This window comes from Phoxinus phoxinus (genome assembly GCF_949152265.1).
Source record: "Phoxinus phoxinus genome assembly, chromosome: 14".
In the NCBI taxonomy this organism is placed as follows: Eukaryota; Metazoa; Chordata; class Actinopteri; order Cypriniformes; family Leuciscidae; genus Phoxinus; species Phoxinus phoxinus.
The window spans coordinates 17,818,964-17,845,811 of NC_136889.1; the positions used below are offsets into that span (position 1 = coordinate 17,818,964).

The 26,848-nt window shown below is 36.7% G+C and overlaps 1 protein-coding gene across 2 annotated transcripts; it reads left to right on the top strand.

The window, feature by feature from the left end:
* The first annotated feature begins 298 nt into the window (after positions 1–298).
* Positions 299–26,441, top strand: tdrd9 (tudor domain containing 9). 2 transcript variants are annotated; one of them, XM_079635894.1, is made up of 36 exons: positions 299–442; positions 1,997–2,119; positions 2,952–3,043; positions 3,282–3,355; positions 3,503–3,724; positions 6,400–6,522; positions 7,039–7,119; positions 7,212–7,382; positions 7,461–7,564; positions 9,244–9,363; positions 9,446–9,530; positions 9,628–9,685; positions 9,776–9,880; positions 10,019–10,116; positions 10,255–10,386; positions 11,800–11,959; positions 12,094–12,157; positions 12,262–12,325; positions 12,721–12,765; positions 14,340–14,393; positions 14,462–14,578; positions 15,070–15,177; positions 15,513–15,613; positions 15,950–16,123; positions 16,199–16,310; positions 16,420–16,635; positions 17,485–17,574; positions 18,795–19,052; positions 19,274–19,441; positions 19,684–19,754; positions 21,395–21,504; positions 22,687–22,783; positions 23,432–23,570; positions 25,044–25,162; positions 25,256–25,328; positions 25,418–26,441. In XM_079635894.1, the coding sequence occupies exons 2-36, from the start codon at positions 1,998–2,000 to the stop codon at positions 25,514–25,516; spliced, it is 4,026 nt and encodes a 1,341-aa protein (XP_079492020.1). In that variant the 5' UTR covers positions 299–442; position 1,997; the 3' UTR covers positions 25,517–26,441. The 2 variants fall into 2 exon arrangements, with proteins under 2 accessions (XP_079492020.1, XP_079492019.1); XM_079635893.1 differs by lacking the exon at positions 299–442 and having other exon boundaries at positions 1,865–2,119.
* Positions 26,442–26,848: the final 407 nt, after the last annotated feature.

A 26,848-nucleotide genomic window follows, 5' to 3' on the forward strand; every position in this document is an offset into this window, starting at 1 on the left:
AATGGGATCTTGTCGCTTTGTCGCTGCGTGTCGCTGGCGGTGTGAACGGGGCTTAACGGTACTGATCCACTTGTCCGACACGAATGTCGTGTGGTGTCGCAACGCCTCCCCACATGTGAACGTTGATGGGCGTTCTTCTAGTTTACCGCTATGGGCGTGGTTTTGAGCCAGCGGCCAGTCAAAAACAAAGGACCCGCGAGAGACTTCCCTCCGTCTCCATGTGCGTGCTTCTATTGGATAGACGCCTCGCGGTTCAACGGAATTCATTTGCATAAAGATGGGCATCGGCCAGCTTTTTGACGCGCGGCATTTTTTCAAATGAAGTGCCGCCTTCCCGGAATGCTGTGCGAGCGCGTCAAAGTCGCTTGACGTCACCCATAGGAATATAGTGGAGTGCAGCGCGACAGAAGTGTCGCACGGACAAGTGGATCAGTCCTTGCTAGTGAGTACAAAATCTTGTATTGTCATGCCATGTTGGATTTCCGATCTAGCGTGTGCATAGACACCAGTTTCACCTGACACTAGTGCAGAGAGCTGGAGCAAGCCAAAATGATTTTTTATAGTTGTTTATAAAATCTGTTATATTACAGGGGTAAAAAAAAACTAAAGACCTTGCTTTGCTTATACTCTACATGCTGGAGATTTTTGTTGCTCATTACTCTAACTCTGAGTATACAATGTGCAGCCAATTGGATGGAAATGTAACATAGACATTAACAATATTTTAATTGAAACAAAACAAAAAATAATGTTTTTGATTTCTAATGTTTCGGGGGAAAAAATCTTAATTGAATTTTATTTAATCTTCTGTAGAAAGTGAAATTATTATTTATCTAAAAACTGAAAAAACAATAGAATTTTTTAAATATTGTTTCCGTTTTTTAGATAAAGAATAATTTCATTATTAGTTTATTTTATGCTCTACACTTTATAGGCACAATTACAATATGCTCTATTGCACTAATCATTATTTTTGTCTTTTTACTGCCTGGTCTGCAGCCTCCCCATATACCGGTGAAACTCGAAAAATTTGAATATTGTGCAAAAGTTCATTTATTTCAGTAATTCAAATTAAAAGGTGAAACTAGTATATTATATAGACTTATTACATGCAAAGTGGATATTTCAAGCCTTTATTTGTTATAATTTTGATGATTATGGCTTACAGCTTATGGAAACCCCAAATTCAAAATCTCAGAAAATTGTAATATTACATTAAAAAAAAGAAAAAGGATTTTAAATACAGAAATGTTGGCCCTCTGAAAAGTATAATCATGCATATGTACTCAGTACTTGGTTTGGGCCCCTTTTGCATTAATTACTGCCTTACATGCAAAAGGGGCCCAAACCATATGCATGATTATACTTTTCAGAGGGCCCACGTTTCTGTATTTAAATAAAATCCTTTTTTTTTTTGTATTGATTTCATGTAATATTCTAATTTTCTGAGTTTAAGAATTTGGGGTTTTCATAAGCTGTAAGCCATAATCATCAAAATTATTACAAATAAGGCTTGAAATATATCACTTTGCATGTAATGAGTCTATATAATATATTAGTTTCACCTTTTAAGTTGAATTTGCTGAAATAAATGAACTTTTGCACGATATTCAAAATTTTCGAGTTTCACCTGTAGAGTTCTATGAAGGAATCGAGAAATCAGCGGGAAAAATCGCCACTAGGTCAGAATGTTCTCTAATTAATGTAATAAATACGCATACATTTATTTTGAAGTTAATATTCCACTAACATACTTTGTTCTATCAACAAATCACACAACATAAAACATTTTCGTTACTTAAAAAAAAAAAAAAAACCCATAAAAAAACAACATAAAGGTGACCGTTGACCTGGTTCACGGACGCGGCACGCCCCATCTGCTGGTAGATTAGAAGAAAAGATGCTAGAGAGCGCGCAGGTGGACACATGTTAGCTCTTCTCGGCGCATCTAACATTTTGGCGTTTTTATTACATGATTTTTGAACGTTTTGTGCAGGATGAATCAGGCCATCACATCAGCTCAGATTGCCCACTGGTTTACTGTTGGGGCACAGTTTGCAAACATCAGAATCACTGATGAAGTGAAAAAGCAAGATGAGTCCGAAGCTACTGCAGTCAGGTAATGATGAGGTCATAAGTGTTTTTGCATGTAAGTTACTGGTGAAAACCTTTTTATTATCCAAACTTGCTTTAAGAGGATTTCCTAATTTCAAAAAATGCATGACATTGATGAAACTGGAATCTTGGACCATGTCAGTTATCGCTAATTAAGACACGTGCGTTTAGGATAACTTGCGTTACGCACGCGATTTAGCACTTACATTTTCACATTATTAAATATGAATGCTTTGACCAAGTTTAGTTTTAGAGGCTCTGCCATACCAATAAGCATTTATTTTGACAATATCTCCAGCGGTATATTTGTGTGCGCAGGTGAATTGATATGTTTGACAGCTGGTGGTAAACTATAGGCTAGGCCTAGGGGTTTTCAAACTGGGCCCGGAGACAGGAGGCCGCAAGGGAGTGCTAGGGCGTCTGTGGAAAAGTCTAAAAAAAACTGTAAAAAATAAATTAATTTTATTTCTTTAACCAAAAAAAAACATTAACAAAAAAACATGGGTTAACATTAATACATTGATTAAAAAAAAGTACATCTACTACAGTACAGCACAGGGATATAGCGAGTAGGAAAATATGTAGCATTCTTTATAGAAACTCAATATTTTCCATATGCTATTTTATTCATATTTATAATATTTCACAGTATACATTTGGTATTTTTACATGTAAATATTTAGTTGGCTTCTAAATATTAACATGCTAATATACACTATTTGCGTGTGGGGATACACCATCTAAAAGATAGAAAACCCCTGAACAAGGCAATGAATGGATTGGCAGGAGACCCAAGGACACATTTTTCTCTTAATAAACGTGTGTATTTGATGCAGGTCTGTAGAGCTGTTGTCTAATAAGACCTCTCCAGAAAAGGTAGGATCAGATGAAGGAAACCAGAAGACCAGGAGGGCAGAACTTCTGAATAGTAATTACAAACAAGCATACACACAAGCTGCTTCTCACATACTCTACATTTAATGTTCCTTGAACTATTTTTTGTTTTTACTTATGTGATTATCTTGAATCAGTACTGTACGGTTATGGTGCTATAAGCATAACATCTCCTACCACCATATTTGGCTTTTCTGTTACCTACTAGGATGTTATTGCATAACTCATGTTCACTGTTTAATCTGTTTTGACATGTGGCTTCTGAACTATAGGTCCAGGAACCACCCCCCCTTCGCTGGCCAGTTATGAGTATCCAGTTCTGCCTATTACTAAGAACAGACAAGAGGTACATGCATAGAGATACAAGGCACATATGGACATAATTTAGCCTACTCATAATTCAATGGAAGATGTATGTTTTTTTAAAGATTTATGTGTGCATTTTTCCTATATGTGCATATGTCAATCACTGTCTGTGTTTGTGTGTGTGTAGTTGGTCTCTCTGATTGAGAATAATTCTGTCATCATCATTCGTGGAGCGACAGGCAGCGGAAAAACCACCCAGCTGCCACAGTTCATCCTGGATCACTATGCGGAGAGAAATACGCCCTGTAATCTGGTTGTCACTCAGCCACGCAAAATCGGTGCCACCAGCATTGCCCGCTGGGTGGCACGCGAACGCAAATGCACCTTGGGCAGCTTGGTGGGGTATCAGGTGTGAAATGCATGCAGTAGAAACTAGTGATGTTCGATTCTTGAACGAATTGTTCTTTTACGCTGGTAACCGATCAAGCCTGTTCACAGATTCAAACAGAGGGTACGTGTACTAGGGATGGGTATTTTTCTCATTTCGATCATCAACAGGTCTCAAAAACGAGTACTCGAGTAATCAGGGGGGCGGGGCTTGTGCGGGGGGCGTGGCGTGTCCGTCATGAAAATGTTAGGAAATGTTACATGTAAGACTGTTATGAAAATTAATGTTGACAAATAAAAAATATGACATTAAACATGAAACCATGACCGTATGACTAGAAAAAATAACACTATGATGCATCAATGGTTTCGAAAAAGAAGGAATAAATCTAAAAGGAATAGCTGCTTGAGGTAAAGCTAAAGAGTAAATGATCTCTAGTAAACTGAAGCACGTTCTACGACAACGACAACCTATGAGATTAATAATCATATATCCTAGATACAGAACATAAACGTAACATTACAACTTAAATGAACAAAAGGATGCGCATGTGAACTAGTTTGATAGGGAAATTTTGGATGCGCTATTCCCTTAACAGCGCACTGATACACGAGCAACTAAAGCACAGAGAATTTACAACATTCTATCACAATCCTGTTCTCATTATAATGCTAAATATCTTGTGTATATTGGCGCTGCACATCTTGCACTTAATTTTATTTTGCATGATAGAAAGTGATTACAGTCACTGCACGTTTTCAAAGCCATAACTAGAAACAACCATCTTCCATCTTGCAATGGAGCTGAGACTGAAGAGTGAATGTACGGTCGGTAAACTGCATTTTTTTGCTAGCTGGTTATTAAACTAAATTAAACGCGTCTTGTTTTTGTGATTAATCAGATATAGACAACATAAAGTAATCTTGCAACTTACATCTGCACAAAAGGACGCGAATGCGCACATGAACTTGACCGTGCTAGTCTGATGTGTAATGTGAGCGAGTTTCCTTTAAAGGGCACCTATTATGACATTTAAAATGTTCCTAATGTTGTTTAGGGAGTCCCCAACAACAGTTTTACGTGCATGCAATGTCAAAAAACACTTTTGTTTTCGTATAATATGCATTTATTTTTACCTGATTTGCTCACCTACTCCCAAATGATTCGTTCAACGACTCATTTTTCCAAACCCCTCCTTTGCGCGATGCTAATCTGCGATTGGTCAGATGACCCAGCAGTGTTTACAGAGATAATACTTATTGTTTAACACGGAGTACAATGATGCTTTTATCAATTAAATCGTGTTATAATAATGATTATAGTCCACTGCTTTGTAGTTTGTAGTAAAAAACAAAAAATAAGAAAGAATTTAAAGTTATGTTAGCGAGCATGGCCCAGAGTTCATATTGTAAAAGCACAATCAGTCTTTGTTTGCATTAGCCCGATGCATGAACATAACGTTTTTACAAAAAAAACAGTTACGTTACTACGAGGTATTATTCTATTCTTTAAGACAACTCCGAAAACAACGACAAACACTTCACATATCTCAATATAATTGTCATTGAAGACCTAGAAGCTAAACGGTGCTTACACAACAAATAAAATAATTATTAAGCATGCTACATAAAACATAAAAGCAACAATTATTAATAACACTTACAGGTTGTGATACGGAGGAGGAAGCTGATGCAAATACACTTGGAACTGACCCTTCCTTCAATATCAGCCGGCTCGCGAATCCAAGTTTGATTGCATTTAAGTTGGTAAAGCAATCGTCTTCAAAATGGCGCGAACAAAGCACAAGGCTCGGACTATACTTCTGTGGTATAGTTGTATATATGAATTGTAGCCCTTTAGTCTTCAAATGCTCCTCCTTGGGCAGATAAAAAAAGTTGGCTTTTGAGTCGCACTTCAGAACACCGTCTCGTCGCCATGATGTTTTCAAGTTTTCCCTGGAGCGCAATAAGTAGGCGTATCGTATTCAAATAACTTGACAAGTTGACGTCATCTAGTCAGAGAAAAAGCTTCGGTCTTCTAACGATTCATAAAAATGACTCCGAGTCGACTCTTACTTTTGAAAGACAATAACTTTATATACGGTGCACTTTCATATTTCAAACTTTGCAGGATGTTTTTGTTCACTTAGATAGATCTATGTTACACACTACATGAAAGGGAAATTTCAAAATTCCATAATAGGTGCCCTATAAAAGACTGATTCTTTCGAGAATCGAACATCATTAGTAAAAAAGTGTTTTCTTCAAACGCATCAGCTCATTAGTAGAGACTCTAAGACCTTAGATAGGTCAGATAAGGGAGACATCCAAAATTAGTACTGTTGGGGTGCCTCCAGAAAAAGGGTTGGTAAACACTGCTGCAAGGAATGGGAATTAAAGGGACAGTTCACCCAAAAATGAAAATGCTGTCATAATTTACTCACCCTCAAGTTGTTTCAAACCTGTATGAGTTTCTTTCTTCTGTTAAACACAAAAGAAGATATTTTGAAGAATGTTGGTGACCAGACAGTTGCTGGACCCCATTGACTTCCATAGTAGGAAAAAAAGATACTATGGAAGTCAATGGGGTCCAGCAACTGTCTGGTTAAAATTCCAAGCATACTCACTAAATACTAGACTCACTAAATACTGTATTAAATACATTAAACTGATGTCTTTTCCCCTCTCTCTTTCAAGGTGGGTTTAGAGAAGATGGCCACAGAACATACCAAACTGATTTATGTGACCACAGGAGTCTTGCTGCAGAAATTAGTGGGATCCAAAACACTCACAGAGTACTCGCACATCTTCATAGATGAGGTACACGTAATCTGCAATTTATAGATACAACCGTTCACACTTTTAAATGAAAGAAGTCTCTTATGCTCACCATGGGTTCTTCTATTACATCAGAAATACAGATAAAACAGTTAAATTGTGAAATATTCATTTATTCCTGTGATGGCATGGCTGAATTTTCAGCATCATTACTCCAGTCTTCAGTGTCACATGATCCTTCAGAAATCATTCTAATATGCTGATTAGCTACTAAGAAACTTTTTTTTTTACTACTATTATCAATGTTAAAAACGGATGTGCTGCTTAATATTCTTGTTGAAATGATTTGTTTTTTTAAGATTATTTGATGAATAGAAAGTTAAAAAGAACAAATAATGAAAGGATGCAATTATCAGACTAGTGATGTCCCATTACAAAAAGTTCAGTAGTTTGCAAAAAACTAATTTGCTATTATGAAAAGGTTAAATATTAATATAAAACTTAAATTAAATAACAATGACATCCAGACTTAATTTGTGAGATTATAAATTGATTCAGGTTCATGAGAGAACAGAGGAACTTGACTTCTTGTTGCTGGTTATCAGAAAACTGCTACGATCCAATTCCAGATATGTCAAGGTTTGTTCAACACGCATACTTCGATTGACACAAGCATATTTTACACTGTCATTTTTGCCCCTTCTTCATTTATCCCACCTCTCCTTCTGCAGGTCATTCTGATGTCCGCCACTATAAACTGTGCAGAGTTCGCAGAATATTTTGGAACTCTGATCCGCAATCAGATGAATCCAGCATACGTGTTTGAGGTGGAAGGAGCCCCATACGCCATTGAAGAGTTCTACCTGAATGATCTCTCAACCATCCTGCCTCTTGGAATCAATGTATGGGAAGCAACAAAAATGCTATATTTTGACCATTTCTACTTAAATGCACTATATAAATGTTTGTGTTTGTCACAGGTTAACCTAACCCACCCAGAAGATCCTTGTATCACAGAGGAGATGTATAATGTTGCTGTCTCTCTCATCCAGAGCTTTGATGAGTTGGAGGCTAAAGATCAAAGGTCAGAGATTACTGTGAGACACACATACCAGTGTTTCCCACAGGATTTTGTGAGACTATGGTGGGTGGACCCATCCAACCCATGTTCAGTGTGAAAATTGAACAAAGAAAAAAAGTCTGAATTGTCCTAAATTTTAAAGTGAACTCAACCCTCGTTTTAGTTGTGATGTAGTGTCTCAGTCACAATTGCAATATAATCATAATAATTTGGTTATTGCTCATATGACAGTAATATACATATGTGATGCTATCTGGGAAAACCCATCACATGGTGATTTTGTTATTATTATTTATTTGTCTTATTGCAGGGTTTGATACCACATTAAAGCTGGTTTCAAGCCCTTTCCAAATCTGTTTTTATTTCTTTCATCGTTTGTCGGTAACAAAAGTTATGGTTATCTGTAATCGGCTGATCGCTGTGATTTTCAGGAAAGGTGACTTTTTTTTTTATAGCCCTTTTTTCATATCGCATATTTTAGTAATCATCATATATTAGGTATCATTCAAAAGCTTATGAACTCAATTCATTCTGTGACAACCGTTTTGAAATTGGAAGATTGAGAGGCGAGCAAGATCTTTTAAGCGAGCAGCTACTTCAGACTCTGTTGTTCTCTTGTACTCCGCATCTCACTGTAACGGTGGATGGAGAAAAAAACAACAACTTGCGTGCCATTGTAATTTACACAGGACTGGTGGGAAATGCGCATTGATAGACCTTTATTCTAGATGTTATGTGGTTATCATGATGAATAAATAATACTAACATGAACTGTTAATGAAACATGGAAACTGCTCCTGAATAGAATGAACATTATACCTACATGCAAATCCTTCTCAGCTAACACATGACGTACCAGTAATGTGATTTTGTTGGTATTTTACTTCTATTTCGTGACTTAGTAATTGACGACGTTGCATGCTCGTAGTTTCTTTTGCGCTTTATATATAGTGAAGTGATCCATGAAGAGTGCGTGCCACTAGCGCAGTATAACGGCTGACAGGAAGAGACTATTTTGTAACAAGGTGCAAAAATAATGTTACTGAATAATGTCAGAATAATGACACTGAAATGTAGCCTGACAACATCTCATCTGACTGCAGATACTGAATCAGGACAACACATTTTTCTTAGGCATTTAGGCTATCTGACAGAAGTGTCAACAGCTTTCACTTATTTTCAAGATAAGACTTGCATCAGCAAAACATTTAGAATAATTTTAGAACGGTCTTGTGAACCACTTTTGGGTCTTGATCCACCAATTGAAAAATACTAGTCTAGGTAATTAATGGGAAACCCTTCAAACACTGTCGTACAATTTTTTTTATTTATTTTTATTTTTATAATAGAGTGAAAACAGATTTTTTTTTTTTGGTAAAATTACAGTTTAATATCACATGATTCAAATGTAATTTATTCCTGTGATAGCAAAGCTAAATTTTCTTCAGTCTTTGTCACATGATCTTTTAGAAATCGTTGTAATATGGTGATTTGGTGCTCAAGAAACATTTCTTATTATCGTCAATTTGGAAAACAATTTTACTTTTTGTGGAAACTTTTTTATTTTTTTATTTTTGTTCAAAAGAACTGCATTTATTTTAAATAGAATTTTTGTGTAACATTATACATGTCTTAACTGTCATTTCTAAACAATGTATGATTGCTAAATTTAATACATCAAGGTGCTCAAAGCAGACTGGAAGTGTTACTCATCCAGAGAGAGGTAGTGTGCTCGTGTTCCTGCCTGGGCTCTTCGAAATCCAATACATGAAGGAGGCCCTTTCAAAACTTGTCCGCAAGAGGTACGTCTGTGTGTAGTGTGTAGTGTGTGTTTACAAGCATGTTTGTGTATAAAAGTGTTAATGTGTGTTTGTTTGCTCACAGGTTACAGGTATATCCTCTTCACTCTTCTGTCACTTTAGAGGAGCAAAATGGAGTGTTCCTGGTTCCTGTACCTGGATACAGAAAGGTGAAATTGTCTCTGAAGTCACTGCTTTGTATGTTTATAGGTTTGAAGGGTGTGATGGATAGTGCATGAAACAAATTCCTGCTGTTTGTATTTACAGATTATTCTCTCCACAAACATCGCAGAGAGTTCTGTCACAGTGCCTGACGTTAAATACGGTGGGTGTTTATTTTTACACCAGCCCTCTGAGTTCTTGCGATCATCCTACAGTGAGAAGTAAATTATGCTGTATTTTGTGTGTTATGCAGTGATTGACTTCTGCCTTGTGCGTCAGTTGGTATGCGATAAGGAAACCAATTACAGGAGTCTCCGTATCAACTGGGCATCCAAGACCAGTTGCAACCAGCGTCGAGGTACTGCACATGTGGGCTGATGTTCAGTTGTACGCCCTGGGACGTAACAAGTGGCACATATTTACTGTAAAGGTGCGCTTGGTTTGTGGGTTTTCTTAAATGCAGTTTATTCGCGTCTCTTCCTGTGCATCCTCCCAGGTCGTGCCGGACGGGTATCTAAAGGCTTCTGTTACCGGTTAGTGTCCAGACATTTCTGGGAGCACGAGATTCCAGATTTCACAATCCCAGAGATGCTGGTAAGAGAGCAATAGCATGTTTGCCAATGGCAGCAAAATTTGGAGGATCTTCAGAAATAATTAAAAATAATAATTTCTAATTAACTTAAGTATTTTTAGTTGCTGATAGCAGAGATGTACGTGTGTTTTGACTTGCAGCGGTCACCGTTGGCCAGTACCTTGTTGAAGGTGAAGTTGTTGGATATGGGTGATCCCCGCTCGGTTCTCTCCACGGCCCTCACGCCACCCAACCTCAGTGACATCGAAAGAACCGTCCTGCAACTCAAACAGGTCAATAAAGTTGGTTTTGTACTGGTTGGTTGAATGGTTTAAACCTGACATTAAATTTGACATAATGTATGAATGCTAACTAGTGTTGTCAAAGTACCGGTACTACGGTACCAAGTCGGTACTGAAAATGTGACGATACCAGCATTTCTGTACTCAGTAATGGGCAGCTGCTTTCAGTCGCTTCCGTGTTTATCTAAGCGCAGGGCTCCAGACTAACTTTTTATTAGGAGCACTGTAGCCGATACATACCACGGTATAGTGTCTGTGTATATTAAACTGCTAAAAGACTATTTAAATATTAACCCTGCATGTTCTGCTTGTCTCTGTGTGAATGAATGGCGCAGACGTGCGGCTTCATTTACCACACACACACACACACACTAGTGAAGCTCGTGCTGTTTTCAGTCTCTGTTGTCTCACGATATGATGACATGATGAAATTCATCTCCAGAGTCACTTCATGAGCATTTTACCGTTTCATTTGAGAAAAACGATCTTCATATCATACACGCACAGAAACTCAAACGTCTTCACGGCATCCCGTCAAAATAAAAGTTTGGTTTAACTTTAAGATATTGACATAAATAATTATATTAGGCTACTGTAAAGTAAGTTTAGCTACATCTCCATGTATTAAAAATACTACTACTACTGGTAATAATAATGTGTGCATAGAAGGTTGCTTATTTTTCACTTGATTTTTTTATTTATTTATAAGCAATATTTCTCAATATCGATCTTTACGTTTAAACCGCATGTAGCCTTCAATGCTTATATGTATTATTTACTTATGATTACCGTCATAAATAATAGTCATTGAATTTTTTTTTTCAAATAGCTAAATAAAATAGAAAAATGGTTCCAACAGATTTTGCTGTGGTACCGAAATTGGTACCGAGAACCATACAATTTTAATGGTATCGTTACCGACTACTGGATTTTTGGTACCGTGACATCCCTAATGCTAACACTGAACATTCTTTGAGCATAGACATAAATCCCATTTTAATTTGGTGAAAGTGATTTGATATTCTAGTTGAATATATTTGTTCATTTTACAGTTTGAGTTTGTATGCATATTGTGTTTGTGGCAGTGTTATTTCAGTATAATTTATATACTGTTAAAATCTTTTAATATTTTAAATTTAGGTTTTATTTTTATATTTTAAATTTTGGCTTAATCTTTAGTAATTTTGTTTTTGTTTAGTGCTATTTAGGTTTCATTTATTTTTGTTTTAGTTTATTCATGTTCAGCTAGTAATTGTAGTGCTTCAATATAATTTTATTTCAGTTAAATAAAATTATCTAATTTTATTTCAGCTTTATTTTAATTAACAAAAATATTTTTAATTGTTTTAATATTTGTTTTAGTTACTTATAAATAATAACCCTGGTTTGTGACCGTGTTTGTAGATCGGAGCTCTTTCTGTGGAGACCAACAATCAGAAGGAGTTTGATGGCGAGTTGACGTTTCTGGGTCGTGTGTTAGCGCACCTGCCTGTGGACCTGCAGTTGGGAAAGCTGATCGTTCTTGGACATGTTTTCGGTTGTCTAGAGGAGTGTCTTATCATTGGTATAATATTTTGTGTATTAGTGTGTGTGTGTGTGAAAAATATCTGCATATCATCTGAATAATCTATAATATCAGGTTATACCATGTTGCCATGGAAAAAAAAAAGCTGAAAAGATATAAACTCTTTCTCTCAGCTGCATCTCTCTCTCTGAAGAGTTTCTTTGCCATGCCATCACTGCAGCAGCTGGCTGGGTACAGGTAGGTTGACCTTTGACCCTACATACTTGTCATAGGTTTTCTGAATTGGGCTTCCACTTGATCCTGATATTCTTCTGTACTGTCGTCTCTGTTTGACCTCACAGGAGTAAGTTGAGCTTTGCACAAAATGTTCCAAGTGACTTCATTGCTTTCGTCAATGCCTTCAAGGTACGAAATGCCAGCTCTGAGCGTGATCAGATGACTTGTTTAGATCTTAGATGCCATATTGAATTTAATGCAGATGAAAACATGGCGGTGAGAGATCCGAACAATCTTTACAATTGCAAGCACTGTTTGCACTGTCACAACTTTTCGTCTACTGATTTAAAAAAAAAAATGTTTTTGCATTTTCGTCAGCCGATTATGTTGTTAGCCAACAGTACAATTCATTGAATGCACTGTATTATGTCTCTCACAGCCTCGTTTTCATTTGTCAAAAATGAAATATGCTTCTACTCTGACTAAGATCTATAGATGTCAATCTTATAACAGTGTCTATAATAGTAAAATATTTTTGTTTTTAATCTAACCTAATTGGACCTCATTTATCTTATTTATTGTAGGCCTGGTACACATCTAGAGCCAAAGGAGAACTTAGACACCCAAAGGTAAGAGCATAAATATTAGGACTGTCAATCGATTAAATTTTTTAATCGCATGATTGTCATGGGTTAACTCGCAATTAATCGCAATTTTTTTTAATTTGTTCTAAATGTACCTTAATTTATTACTTTTCAAGTTTGTAATACTCTAGTCATTATGGACATGGATAAATATGGATGCTTTATGCAAATGTATGTTTATTATTAAAACCATAGTCAACAGAGCATGAAGACGAGACATGTTTCAAAGGTCATAGATGTTTTTCAAAGAACTTGTTCATGTCTATTAGACACATGAAGAAAGAATAAAGAAATACCAGGTTCCCATTACTTCTCTTTCTTTGCACTGAGCAATTTACTAAAACAAACATGTTTAGATTTTCCCATGTCAGGCCAGCTCTTCTGAAAATGCTAAATGTACATTTATTATTACATTAGTTTGTCTCTGTGCCCATTTTGATGAAGCTAAATTCTCAATAAAACTGTTTTCATTGATATATTTTACTGTTTCTGTTGTCAAACAACGGAATGAATATGAAATAGTGACTGAAACGCGACCCATTAAGACAACCAGCTCTCCCTTTCGAGAGAGAGAGAGAATATCGCTAAAGGGGTCTGCAATGTTGCTAAGTTGGCAACACTGTGTATTACCATTTCTCCAACTAGGGGTTGGGCCACGGGGCAAACAGAAAACGTGTAAAAAAAATAAATAAATTGTGCCAAGTTAACTTTTGCGTTAACTTTGACAGTCCTACTAAATATTGATCATATATCTGAAGATGGGAAAGGAAGCCTTAGGACATGTATACAAACGATGAAAAGTAGGAATGCACCAAAATTTTGGCCGTTGAAAATGGCATTTTCAATTTTTATCCGAAAATATGCCGCTCCGTGTCCGGCAATCAGGTTTCGTTCTCGTGCAGCATGTTTAGTAACTTCACGAGCGGCTCTTTTCTGTTACGTGTGTGTGTCCGCGCCGTGTGCTGCGGCCCAAGCGCTCCACTCATGTACCGATCACGCACTGGAAAAGTATAGTCTGCTCAAATAACGTGCTGACATGAAATTTCTCTGGAGTAGACTTCTGTTTGCAATAGCCCTACTGAGCTGGTATTGCCATGCTGGGCAACCATGGTAAAATACCTGCTCTGATAATAATAGCTTTGTAGGACTGTACTTTATTTGGATAATTATTCAAAAAATAAATCGGAATCTGTTGCATAGAACTGAATGAAGAATACTATATTGAGGTTTAATATTATTTTAATATAGGGCTATTTTCTGTCCGACTATTGGCTTTTTATTTTTTTTAGATTCAGTAAAATTATTGCATTTAATTTGTCTAATAATTATACTATACAAAATTATTTAAGAAATAAATAGTTATTTTCATTTTCGGTTTTCGGCCAAGTGCATCCAGAATTTTCTGTTTCGGCCCAGAATTTTCATTTTGGTGCATCCCTAATAAAAATGTCTTGCCTACAAAAACAGCTAGATGTAATCAATACTCGACATGTCTTTCGAATATTCCAATTTTTTTTGCCCTAGTGTACACTGCAACATTTTCTTTTCTTTTTTCCCAGGACGAACTGGAATGGGGCAAAGAGAACTGCATTCAGATCAAACGAATCAGAGAGGTAAACTCTGCACACAAATGCACTAATTTTATACAGAATTTGCTCTAGCCCCGTTGCATGTGTTACAGGTGGCAGAGCTCTTTGAGGATATGAAGAAGAGAGTTGCCAGATTTAACATGCACATCAGCAGCTCCTCAAACCCCACAGACTACACCAGCCTGCACAAACAGAGATTCATCCTGCAGGTATAGACACATGCAGCAATACACTGACCTGTTCAAAAGCTTGGGGTCAGTAAGTTTAATTTTAAGTCAGTAAATTTGAAAATTTAACAATTTATTATGGGTTTTGCAAGATTAAGCAGCACAAATGTTTTCAACATTGAGGATAATAAAAAAATGAATTGGCACCAAATCATCATATTAGAATGATTTCTGAAGCATCGTTTGACATTGAAGACTGGAGTAATGACTGCTGGAAATTTAGCTTTAACATCTCAGGAATAAAGAACATTCTTTAAAATATATTAAAGCAGTCATTTGAAATTGTAATAATATATTCGTAAGAGTGACTGTTTTTACTGTATTTCTGTTTGAATAAATGCAGCCTTGGTGAACATGAGATTCAAAAACATTTAAGAATCTTACCAACCCCTAACATTTGAACAGTTGTGGATGTTTGTGTGTGCTACTATTGAATGTGATCCGTCTATCCTTTCTTTGTCTTTCTGGATTAGGTGGTCATTGCGGGTGCGTTCTTTCCGAATTATTTCTCTCAGGGAGAGATTGATGAGCAGCTGGCATCTAAGGAACTTTCTGGAAATGATCCAAAGACCACCATTCTGGTACCAGTGTCTCCCCTTACAAAAGTCAGATTTAGTCAGAACTGGGATGCACATGCTCAAAACACACGAGCGGTTGGCTCTTAAGTATGACCTGGGTCAGGTCCCTAAACCATTCCTCTTTGTCTCTCATCCCTCATTTTTGCAAGTTATATTATAAACATGTTTATAGACATGCTAGCTGACTGAATAATGTATCTGGTTTAATGAAACAGACAACTTTACTTTATAGTATTAGCTTATAGGTGCCCCCTTTAGATCTGGATCAATGCTATAGGACCTTAAATAAATATTAAGTACTTGTGTAGTATGGCCTAATGCCTTTTTTCTCTCATCAGATTAGGAATTTGCCTCCGTTTGCATTCCTGTGCTATAAGCAGCTCCAGTCGCTGTTTCGTCAATGTGGACAGGTCAAATCAATCGCTTTCGATGGATCCAGGTAACTTAAATGCAGAAAGACAAACAGTGTGTTTAGTATGGAATCTTGTTTTGAGCACAAAATAAAAAAAGGTAATTGATACAATTTATTTATCACGTTTCAAAGAGTTTGTCTTCAATTTTGAGTTCTCGCAATTCAGACATTCTCAGTATTTCTTTTGTGAGAAGTAAACTTGGAATTCCAAAAGTCAGTTGCATGATGCAAACTCGAAATTGTGTGAAATTCAGTTAGAACGCAGTTTTGTTAAAGAAAGTCATAATTACAATGTTAAAATTGTAAGATATAAACTTGGAATTGCAAGAAATAAAGTTAAAAAATTTGACAATAATTTTGCAGAGCGTATGTGGAGTTTTATCGCTCGTGTGTGAGGGAGTCAGGCGTGTTGCCCGAGGTCTTGTTGGCATTGCTGCGAGCTCGCCAGACTCCCGGTCTCAACATGCTGGTGCACCACACAGATGAGGTGGAGGTCCGTGCTAGAGGAAAGCCCATCGCACACCTACGTTACGCAAGGTAGCTGCAAGCCCCCCCCCCCCATACAGACCTTGACAGAGACGCGTTCAGTTTTCACAAAGAAATCTCTTTCAGGGTTAACGTGGATGTTCAGAGTCATGCTGTGTGTCATGTTGGAGTTCTGAGCAGCACTGTTAATCCAGAGAAACTTCCATCCAGCAGGGATTTTGTCATTAACATCACAGAGGTGAGGACTGACACCTCAGCTTTTTTGTTTTAGAAAGCTTTTGGAAAAATGTGGCCTAATTATCTGTTTGAGCAGCGTGCAGGTCGTTAACGTGTATGATTGTTTGTAGGTGATCGATGTGGGGCATTTTTGGGGCTTTCAGACAGATCAGAGCAGCGTAGAGAAACAGTGTCAGTTAACAGCAGCGCTGAACATGAGGGATCTGAGACCCGTGTCTGTCTCGCTCTATCCAAACCTGCTGTGTGGGGCCCCCTTCAAAGATGGACAGCAACTGGCCAAATACTATAGAGCCAAAGTATTGCACATCCTGGGCAGCAACATAGAGGTACAGTACACACTCAAAAATGGTCCTGTGCAGAACAAAACCGTAATATCCATAATTATTGCTCTACATGCGTAGCTGAATTTAATAGTTTTTTACAACAAATTTATTTCAAGTACAGGTGCACATTTTTTCAATAATAAGTTAAACAATTCTAAATGAGTTAAACTGAAGAATGTATTAAACTCAATGTAATCACAATAAAATAAAGCCACAAACCCAATTCATCTCTTGTTTTAAAACTTATTTCTCAGGGCATATTATGCTACATACATTTACACCATCACCTTATAAATGTGAGTTTTTTTTCATAATAATGTGTATGATGTGCCATAAGTATAATGTTAGAAGCTAGTTAATGCTGGGTCTTCATAACCAAAAGTGCTACCACCAGACCCACCAAGACTCAAACTTGTGAAAAGTTTGAGCTTTGTATAGTAAAGCATTGGCAGTTCAAACATTTTCACAATATTTAATTTGTTAACTTTTAAAATACTTTGATTCCCGAACTTGTTTTTGTTAGGTACAGCCGTTGTTACTGGAAAAACTTTTACCCTGCTAGTCCCAATCCGTAAGAGACAAACAAACTTTACACACAGTTATTGAACTGAACTGAAATGAATCGAACTGAACCATCACTGAATTGAATTGAGCTGAAAAATCACGCTATTGTCTTTTTAGAGCCACTTTACAGCAGAATTTGAATTTACCTCATATTTGATTGTATTCATCATTGATTGTTATTTTCCTGATTATTACTGTGAAGCTACTTTGAAACAATCTATATTATATTAAGTGCTATATACCGTAATCAAAGGTGACTTGACTAAATATATATGTATGTGTTCATAGGTGTTTTTTGTGGATTTCGGCAACACCTCTACGGTCCCGTGCAGCAGTCTGAGAGAGCTCCCATCTGACCTCACAACTCCACCCTTTCAAGTATGTACTTCTGTTCTGGATTTTTTGTTTTGTTTGAGTTCTCTTTATTAAAGGAACGCTCCACTTTTTGGGGGAAATAGGCTAATTTTCCAACTCCCCTAGAGTTAAATAGTTGAGTTTTACCGTTTTCGAATCCATTCAGCTGATCCCCGGGTCTGGTGGTAGCACTTTTAGCATAGCTTAGCATAGGTTATTGAATCTGATTAGACAGTTAGCATCTCTTAGTTTTGATATTTTTCCTATTTAAAACTGGACTCTTCTGTAGTTACATTGTGTACTAAGACCGACAGAAAATTAAGTTGCGATTTTCTAGGCCAATATGACTAGGAACTATACTCTCATTCCTGCGTAATAATCAAGGAACTGTGCTGCCGTACAATGGGTGCAGCAGGCGTAATGATATTGCGCAGCGCCTGAAAATAGTCCCCAGCTAGGTAACTTCCAACGTGACCGGCACTAAGTTTGTAATCTCATTGCGCTTGCTGGTACGGCAAGCACTTTTATCATGGATGGATGCCCTTTGATGGACTTACAAAAATATATGGCCATTCATTCCCTTTATAAAGCTTGGAAGAGCCAGGATATTTTTTTTAAATATAACTCCGATTGTATTCGTCTGAAAGAAGAATGTCATATACACCTAGGATGGCTTGAGGGCAAGTAAATCATAAAAAGGTCATTTTTTGGTAACAACTATCCCTTTAAGTCTTGCTCACACCAAGAAGGATAACAATAACTGAATTAGCGTGCACATCAACGGACAATAACATGTAATGCCAGAAAATTGACAACTAAATTCTCAGTGTTTTAGAAAAGGTCCTGTTCACACATGGTCTTTACTGGTAAATAACTTTCATTTTCATTTAAAGACTGTATGTGTAAAAGTGGCTAATGATTTTATCAATCATCAGCTGGAAAAAATTGGTCTGAAGATAATTCCAATTATATAGTTGCACTGCCATTATAGTTGTGGTGTGGACTTCACTATTCTAATAGAATTATTATTAAACCTTTATAATTAGTTATTGTTGTAGGAAAATGAATGTCCATCTAAAAAGTTCATTACAATCATTGTGATTATTCATGAACCTACTTAATTTTGTCACCAGCAAAGTAATTTGTGAATATATGGTTGGTGTATCTTCCAGCTCTACTCTGTGTTAGACCTGGATTTTTATGGATTTCAGTAAAACAAGCTGTATCGGCATGTTCCATTGCAGGCACAGGAGTTTTGCATCGCAGGCATGAGTCCGTCTGCACAGTCGCTGATTCTGGGCGATCGCTGGAGCAGTCGGGCACGTAACCGTTTTAAGACACTCACAAGCGGCCGCTCTGCCATCGTGTCCCTCTACTCCATTCTGCACGGCGTCATGCGCATTGACCTGCACATCTCCTTGGAGATGGGTGATGTCAGCGTGGCTGACCTGCTGGTGCAGGAGGGACACGCTTGCCACACCCCTGAAAGCTTTGAGAGTCAGGTAACCATGCCAACCCCACAGTTTTGATAAGTTTGGTTGCCATCATTATATTAATTCAGTTTTTAACATTTTATGGTCTGCTGTTGCCTGGGAACACAGAACGACTCCTGCAATATGCACTAAAATATTTTGAAAATAAGAGTGTTTTATTATTTTCAAGTCTTATAAAACATCCTGAGCAATGAAATGTCCATGTGTTTGTTTGTTTTTTGTCTCTGCAGCAGTCCCATGAGGTTCTGATATCTCTGTATGAGGATATGGCCAGTGGCAGATTCACCCCCAGTTCAGCTAGCGGTTCCTTGAACAGCAGGATGGAGGAAGACAAGCAGCTCATCAACGAGCTCATTAAGCACTTTTGTGTATCCAGCAGCAGCGCCCCCAAGTGCAAGGTTCTGGCATAGCAGCCCTGTGATCACCTGCAATTGAACGTGCACACCGATTATGGCTTTTACAAACTAGTCGTGTATTTCAGCAAGATTACTGATATGATCCAGCTTTTCTTTGCAGTTTCTCCAGTGCATATTTAATTTAACCAAAATCAGTGTTTTCAAACACATTTCAGCTTTTCATAGTGTGCTGTGTTAACAGAGAGGTGTGTGTTTTCTCAAGATCTGTTCTCCCTCTTTTGCAGGCTTTAGTTCATGGTCCCAGCAGCCCACATAAGATCAGCGTTCACAGCATGAGCCGGGTCAGCCACTTCAGGTAAGACCTGCCGGTCCATTTCACAGACCAGGGGCCTCATTTATAAAACTGTGCGTAGGAACCTTACTAAAAGTGTACGTACGCACAAAAGCCAAAAATGGCGTAAGCAAAAAAAAAATCAGATTTATAAAACCGTGTGTACGCACACCTGCACGCAATTTTCACTTTATAAATCACAGCCTACCTGATAATTTGCGCACGCAAGAAAAAATAATTTACCGCCCTTTCTACGCCCACATTCAACCATATATAGACAATGCAAATTACCTCATTAGCCATGCATATATTAAAGGAGCAAGGAAATTTGTGTTTTCAGCCATCAGATTTAATAATTTACACCTTATCAAAGGTTTAATCATTTACACCTTATCACATTAATCACATAATGAGTGATAGGCCTAATCCATTTAAGAATGGAAGTGAAAGAAATTAAATTTACGTACTTTCAGCATATAGTTCCTTTTATGTCTTTAAACTAAACATGCATGTATATCTTTAGGACCCATAATGGTGATTTAATGTTATTAAGTTGGCTTGAGAAAGCCAACTTACTGAAATCCTATGTAAACTTATTATTATTATTATTATTATTCTTTTTCTTTTTCTTCTACAAACTCCAAACTCGGGTCAGACCTTCAGACTTTTCTGACTTGGTGTGCTATATCTTTTCAAACTGATTTGACTTTCAGTTTTCTTAAAAATTAATATTAAAAATCATACAAATCCCATAGACTTACATTGCAGTGCTCAAATTGAGCCAAGACTACGGTGGGCCATTAGTGTACAAGCCAAAAACTCAAATCTAAACTCCCTGAAGCCCTAGACTCAATTAAACTACCATTTTAAATCTATCTATCTATCTATCTATCTATCTATCTATCTATCTATCTATCTTTCTAACTAACTAACTAACTAACTTTATCTTTCTTTCTTACTAATCTATCTATCTTTCAAACTAACTAACTAACTAACTTTATCTTTCTTTCTTACTAATCTATCTATCTTTCAAACTAACTAACTAACTAACTTTATCTTTCTTTCTTACTAATCTATCTATCTTTCAAACTAACTAACTAACTAACTTATCTTTCTTTCTTATCTATCTTTCAAACTAACTAACTAACTTATCTTTCCTTCTTTCTTTCTTACTAATCTATCTATCTATCAAACTTTAACCTACTTTAAACATCAAACTACTTTAAACTTCTTCAAACTCTCTGGTCCGGCTTTCTCAAGCCAACTTAAAGTTTGTCTCAACAAACTTTTTTTTCTAGTTTGTATTTTTTGTTGTAACCTGGACCTATGAGCAACTTGTAAATATTGAAATATGTCAAACTTAATTTTGCCATTTTGCAAAGGGTTAATTCCCTTTATCCGCAGTCAGTTCCTCAACTCACCATCAGTGTCGCCAAACTGCTTTGTCTTCAAAATGTGCGTACGCATGGGTCAGAGTTTGCGTGGAGGTGCGCATATTTTCACGTCAAGTTTTTCTTTATAAATCCCACCTTTTTCGCAGGAACTGGCGTACGCATGTTTTCAGCCCCGTTTTGTGCGTACGCAAGCTTTATAAATGAGGCCCCTGATAAGTTTCATCCCTGGATAGGATGCGGAGAGTATTGTGGATTTTGTTTTGTTTGCAGGGCTGTTGGCATTGAGAGGGACAGTATTAACTCTGTAATGGTGAATGAAAAACCACAGGACTGTCATGAGAGGATGTTGGTGGCTGCAGCCGTGTCTCTCAGTGCTTCAGGTGCGCACATAATCACACACGATGATTAGTTGGGTTTGTCATGGTAAATGTAACAATGTACACTACTGTTCGGTTTGGGGTCAGTAAGTAATGTTTTCTTTTTTGCTGAATACTAGGAGTGGGCAATATACCAGTAGAGACGATTAACTAGGGGAATAGTCTTTATAGTTGTAAACCGTGGAAGCGGTTTAAAATGTGTTTATGTGCTTGCTGTCAGAGAAACTGAGCAGCGGCTTCATCAGACAGCGCTGAGAAACAAAGCCTGTGAGAACTGAATTGAACAGTGCTTTTTGCCGACTAATTGGGCTTGAACTGTTAAATACTCATACGTATGTGTCAAAGTGACCATGTCTTTGCAAGTGTAAACAGACATTTATGTCTTAAATGAATGTAAACAGTTGAGAAAGAAAACGCACGAGTATATTGAATCTGTGCAGTCTATCTTAAAGTGACAGCATCCAAATTTACCTGCTGTTGTTAATTTGAAGCAAACAACAAAAAAGAAAATCTGTCACTGCTCACTTTGTAACTTTAATAAGAATAAATGTACATTTAATTTACCCAGTGAATACTATGCAGAGTGTTTTTTTTTTTTTTTTTTTTTTTTTTACATTTAATTACTTTATACAATTTATGAAGTATATATTATTTCTAGTGCTTAAAGTTTTTCAGGTAGGTCCATTTCATTTGTGTCTTTTGTTCTATTGTAGTTTGTTTTCCTATATGGTTGTAATCCGTTTCTTTGTTCTTTATCAAGGTTTACTTGTCTTCAGTAAGCATGAGTTAAATTTTTTTTTTACTTGGGCTAGTATTCGTTTTTTTTTGGTATTGAAAATGACTAGATTTATGACATTTCAATGGTTCAAAAATGTTGTTATCATAACCTTATTTAAATCTAACTATCGTGATCTATATCTATATCGTTATCGTCAAAAAATAACTCCAATCGTGATTCGTGATATAAGATTTTGGTCATATCGCCCACCCCAATACTTTATTCAGCAAGGGCAGATTCAATTGATTAAAAGTGACTGTAAAGACATTTATAATGCATTATATAGATTTCTATTTCAAATTAGTGCTGTTCTTTTGAACTGTTTATTCATCAAAGACTTCCACAAAACTATTTTTCAGCATTGATAATAAGAAATGTTTGTTTTTGTATATATAATTCATGTACAGGTTCTCATATCTTGCTGAAGGAAACATCTCTGATGCCTCATATCCACGGCTTTCCCTCCGTTGTTACTATGCTCTTCACCCCTGTCATGGAACTGCGGTAACAGTCACCATTAAAATGCTTTCTCACTTGCATAAATATTCTCATATCAGTCTCTAAAGAAAAAACTAATCAATTGCCGTTTGAGGGGATGATGTTTATTCAGCCCACCAATCAATACATTTTCACAACAAGATGTATGAATATGTTAGCCTTACTGTTATCTATAAGCTAGTGTGCTCAAACAATGACAACATTCACATTTAGAAGATATAAGTGTTCAAAACTTCACACATTTACTATTTTCTACATGGTGAATGGCACATTCAAAGTAATGATAAAAAGTGCACTAAATGGGGAACGATTCACGAGTCGGCGCAGACCAGAAAACATCGGACCCCTTTGAACTCTGCACAGAATGCTATATTTTAAAGCGATATGGAGGACAAACGGTTAGAGATAAGAGGAAACTGTGGCTTTACCGTGCTCAACGGCTCTGGCCGAGCTGTAATATAAACTAAACGCTATTTTAAAAAGGGGGAGGGGCTGTTTGATATATTCTGCCCTGCCCATGTCAACACATTAAATAATGCTGTGTGTTTTAAGGCACTTCATTGGGCCTATATACATGCTTATCCTGAGTATGCTTTTTACATGTTATATGAACATTTCAATATGACTGTCTAATGGCATGCACTTTCTTTGCAGCACTAATGAGGAAAGAACCTGTTTTACTGGTGCTCTGTGCGGGCTGGGCTGGAATCCCATTTCCCAAGAAGCCATGCTTCCTGAACATGACATTGAGCTTGCTTTTGATGTCAAGTTTGATATTGAAGACATCACTGAGGTATGTTTTGGTGTGTGTTATGGAGAGTTGAGGTTATGCATTCAACAGTCAGCTTTGTCTGTCAGGTAAGGCTGGGTGGTTTATCGAGTTTGTACAATATATAGATTTTTTTTTTTTTTTTTTATAAATCATACAGGATGAGGCAATACCGTTTATATCGTTATACAGTAGTGAAAAATAGTGGAGGAAACGGTGAGCTCTGTCCTAAACATGAAACATGCTTTATATTAAGGGCTTCAAAATAACTCCTAAGATCTAGTTAATGCGTATAGATTATTAAACTTCAGTGAACAAGCACGGAGCGAAAATAATCCTGACTAAAATATAGCTACGTTTTGCTAAAATATACATTTTTATAAAAAAAAAAAAAAAAAAAAAAAAATATATATATATATATATATATATATATATATATAATAAAAATATTTTTCTTTCTTTCCCCACCCCCCAAGTAGAAAGGGTAGAAAGTATATGTGATGCGATCTGGGAAAACCCGTGGCTGGCACGTTTTCAGTAAGGTCTAAAAATAAATTGAATGTCAGGTTTTTTTTTTTTTTGTCAAAATTGGGTTTTCATTAAATTATTATTCTATAACATCTTGTCTATCATCTCTGAATATATCTTATGAAAATTCGCTAGTTTAGTGCAGAAAAATGGCGATTTATAGTGGCAAGCTGAAAGGACTCTTTAAAAACACGCACGGCGGAGCGGATGTGCAAAAAAAACTTAATCGCGCACAGCTCTCCTTCTCTTAACACTACAAAGACAGTTCACCTATCAAAATAAACCACATACCAGAAAGGTCCCGCCAGTCCGGTGTAAACTACAAGGGCACGCAAGTTTTTATGTATTTATTTTTATCCAACGTTATTGTGTGATGTGGAGCAGAGCACAAGAGAACACGGAGTCTGAAGTAGCTGCTTGCTTAAAAGATCTTGCTCGCCTCTCAATCGTCCAATTTCAAAACAGTTTTCACAGAATGAATTTTGAGTTTATAAGTTTTCGAATGATACCTAATCTATGTTCATTACTAAAATATGTAATATGAAAAAAGGCAATAAAAAAAAGAGCGCCAGTCATCCCGCTAGAAGGACGCGACAGTTAATTAAATCTGTTTTTCTAAAAATTCCGTTTCTGAAAATCATAGCGATCAGCCGATTTCAGATGACCATAACTTTTGTTACAGACAAACGATAAAAGAAATAAAAACAGAGTTGGAAAGGGCTTGAAAAAGCTTTAATATGGTATCTCAACCTGTAATATGTCAAATTTTACCATGTGGTGGGTTTTCCCAGATCGCATCACATATTGCCATTCAGCCAAAAATAACAGGATACGATTTTTTGGCCATATCGCCCAGCCATAGGCTCTTTCTTGTATAAGTGAGTGGGTTCTTGTCCAGAATAAGTTGCGAGGTAAAATGTTTGGTTAAGCAAGACTGTGCATGTAGTGACGAATGAGGTGTATGTGTAGATAAATGCATTGAGAGGCACAATGAACAGGCTGGTGTGTGACGGACCACACGGCTTACTGAACCTGAGCCCTGAGAAGATCAGCATTCTTCAGGAGGAGGCCCGGGATCGACTAGTCGGGTACTCAATCTCCATCCATCCTCCAAAACATTTTGAGAGTGTATATGACATGTAAAAACTAACATTGAAGCACGTGTGACTCTTTATCTTTAGACTGTTCATTAAAAACCCTCCCAGACCAGAGTGCACACCTGTGTACTACGAGAAATTCAAGAAATGGAACCTGGTAAGGATCCTCCATTCCTAAAGCCTTCAGTTCATAAAGCCTCTCAGTAGAATTGAGTTCATTGGGTTCTTCACCATGTGTGTCATCAGGTGGATCGCTCCCAGCAGATGGAGCTACAGGCGAAGGATGATGGGAAGTCCAAAGGCGTACTGTTTCAGCTGCATCCCATCACCTTGCTGAACATGTGATGAGGAGCATCATACAGAAAATAATTTTCTTCCAGAATCACGGAGGACGTTCTGCTGGGTTTTCAGTATTATCGAAACATGATGATGGAAATGCTTGAATGTTATTTCTATTAAATGTGCGGTGTATTAGTTTTGTTATTCATTTTTGTTACTTGAGAAACATAATTTCAGTTGCATGATGCAGGGTTCATCAATCTGTTTTGGAAGAAATAGCATTCGACTGCACTTTATTTTTTTGATTTTTTTTTTTCTAATTTTAATGTTATGTTTGTAATGTTTTAAAACCATGTCTGTTTTAATTAAGTTGTAATTTGAGTTTAATGTTCTGGCTGTAGTTTGTGTACAGTAAATAATTTGTTCAAATTCCTAGACTTCTTTTTGAAGAAAAAAGTTTTCCATGGGATATAGTGCACAAATCTTAAGTCTTTTGAAACTGTACAATAGCTTTGTAAGGAAAAGAACAGTTTTTTTTAAATGTATTATATAAAAGAAATAATGCTTATAATTTCCCCCTCCACTTAAAGCTCTTAAATCTAATTTATTTTTGATGCAAGCATGAAATGTATATTCACCCTCCTATATGTTATTGATCTTATTTAGAAAGATTTATCCTTGCCCACTTAATTTATGTCCTAACTCAATCTTCCGTTAAATGACAAGACTAGGGACATGCTGGACTCCTCTAGCCTGCTTAAACCCGGTCCATTTCTAACAATCGACTGCAAGCTAGCATTCAGAACTGCCTCCGTCCAATGAACCAAAGTCCTGCAAACTTCCATTTTTTCTTTTTGATGGATATATATCACAATTTGGAAGAAAAGATGTCGCTACTTGTCTGGTTGATAATGTTGTCTTCATTTTACAGTGAGGTTTGAATTTTTAAAATGGATAAAATACCATATGGAAACTAGAGGCTAAAATTTGTGAACACACTTTGATGTTGGTTTAAGAAAGCCTGAATGGTTTTGGCTAAGTATTTTTAAAGGTAGAAGAGTAGGTTTTAAGGCCATAGGTTACAAAGGTGTTCTGATGCACAGCCAGTCCAAATCTATAACGAAAAAAAAACATACAATACTAGGAAAAGTTTCAACAATGTTTATTAGAACACTAACATTAGTCCAAGTCTATATTAAATGATTGTTTTAATTCCCTTTGAAAAAAGAAAACCAAAACGTTGGATAAGGCTAAGCAAATAAATAAATTGCCAAACCAATTTTTTGGGGGGGATTTCCTTTTAAGTTGGTGTGTATCTAATATTTTTATTGCACAATATAATATACACCAAGCATATCACTTTTCTGCCCCATCATGACTTTTTAACTTTCTCAAAAT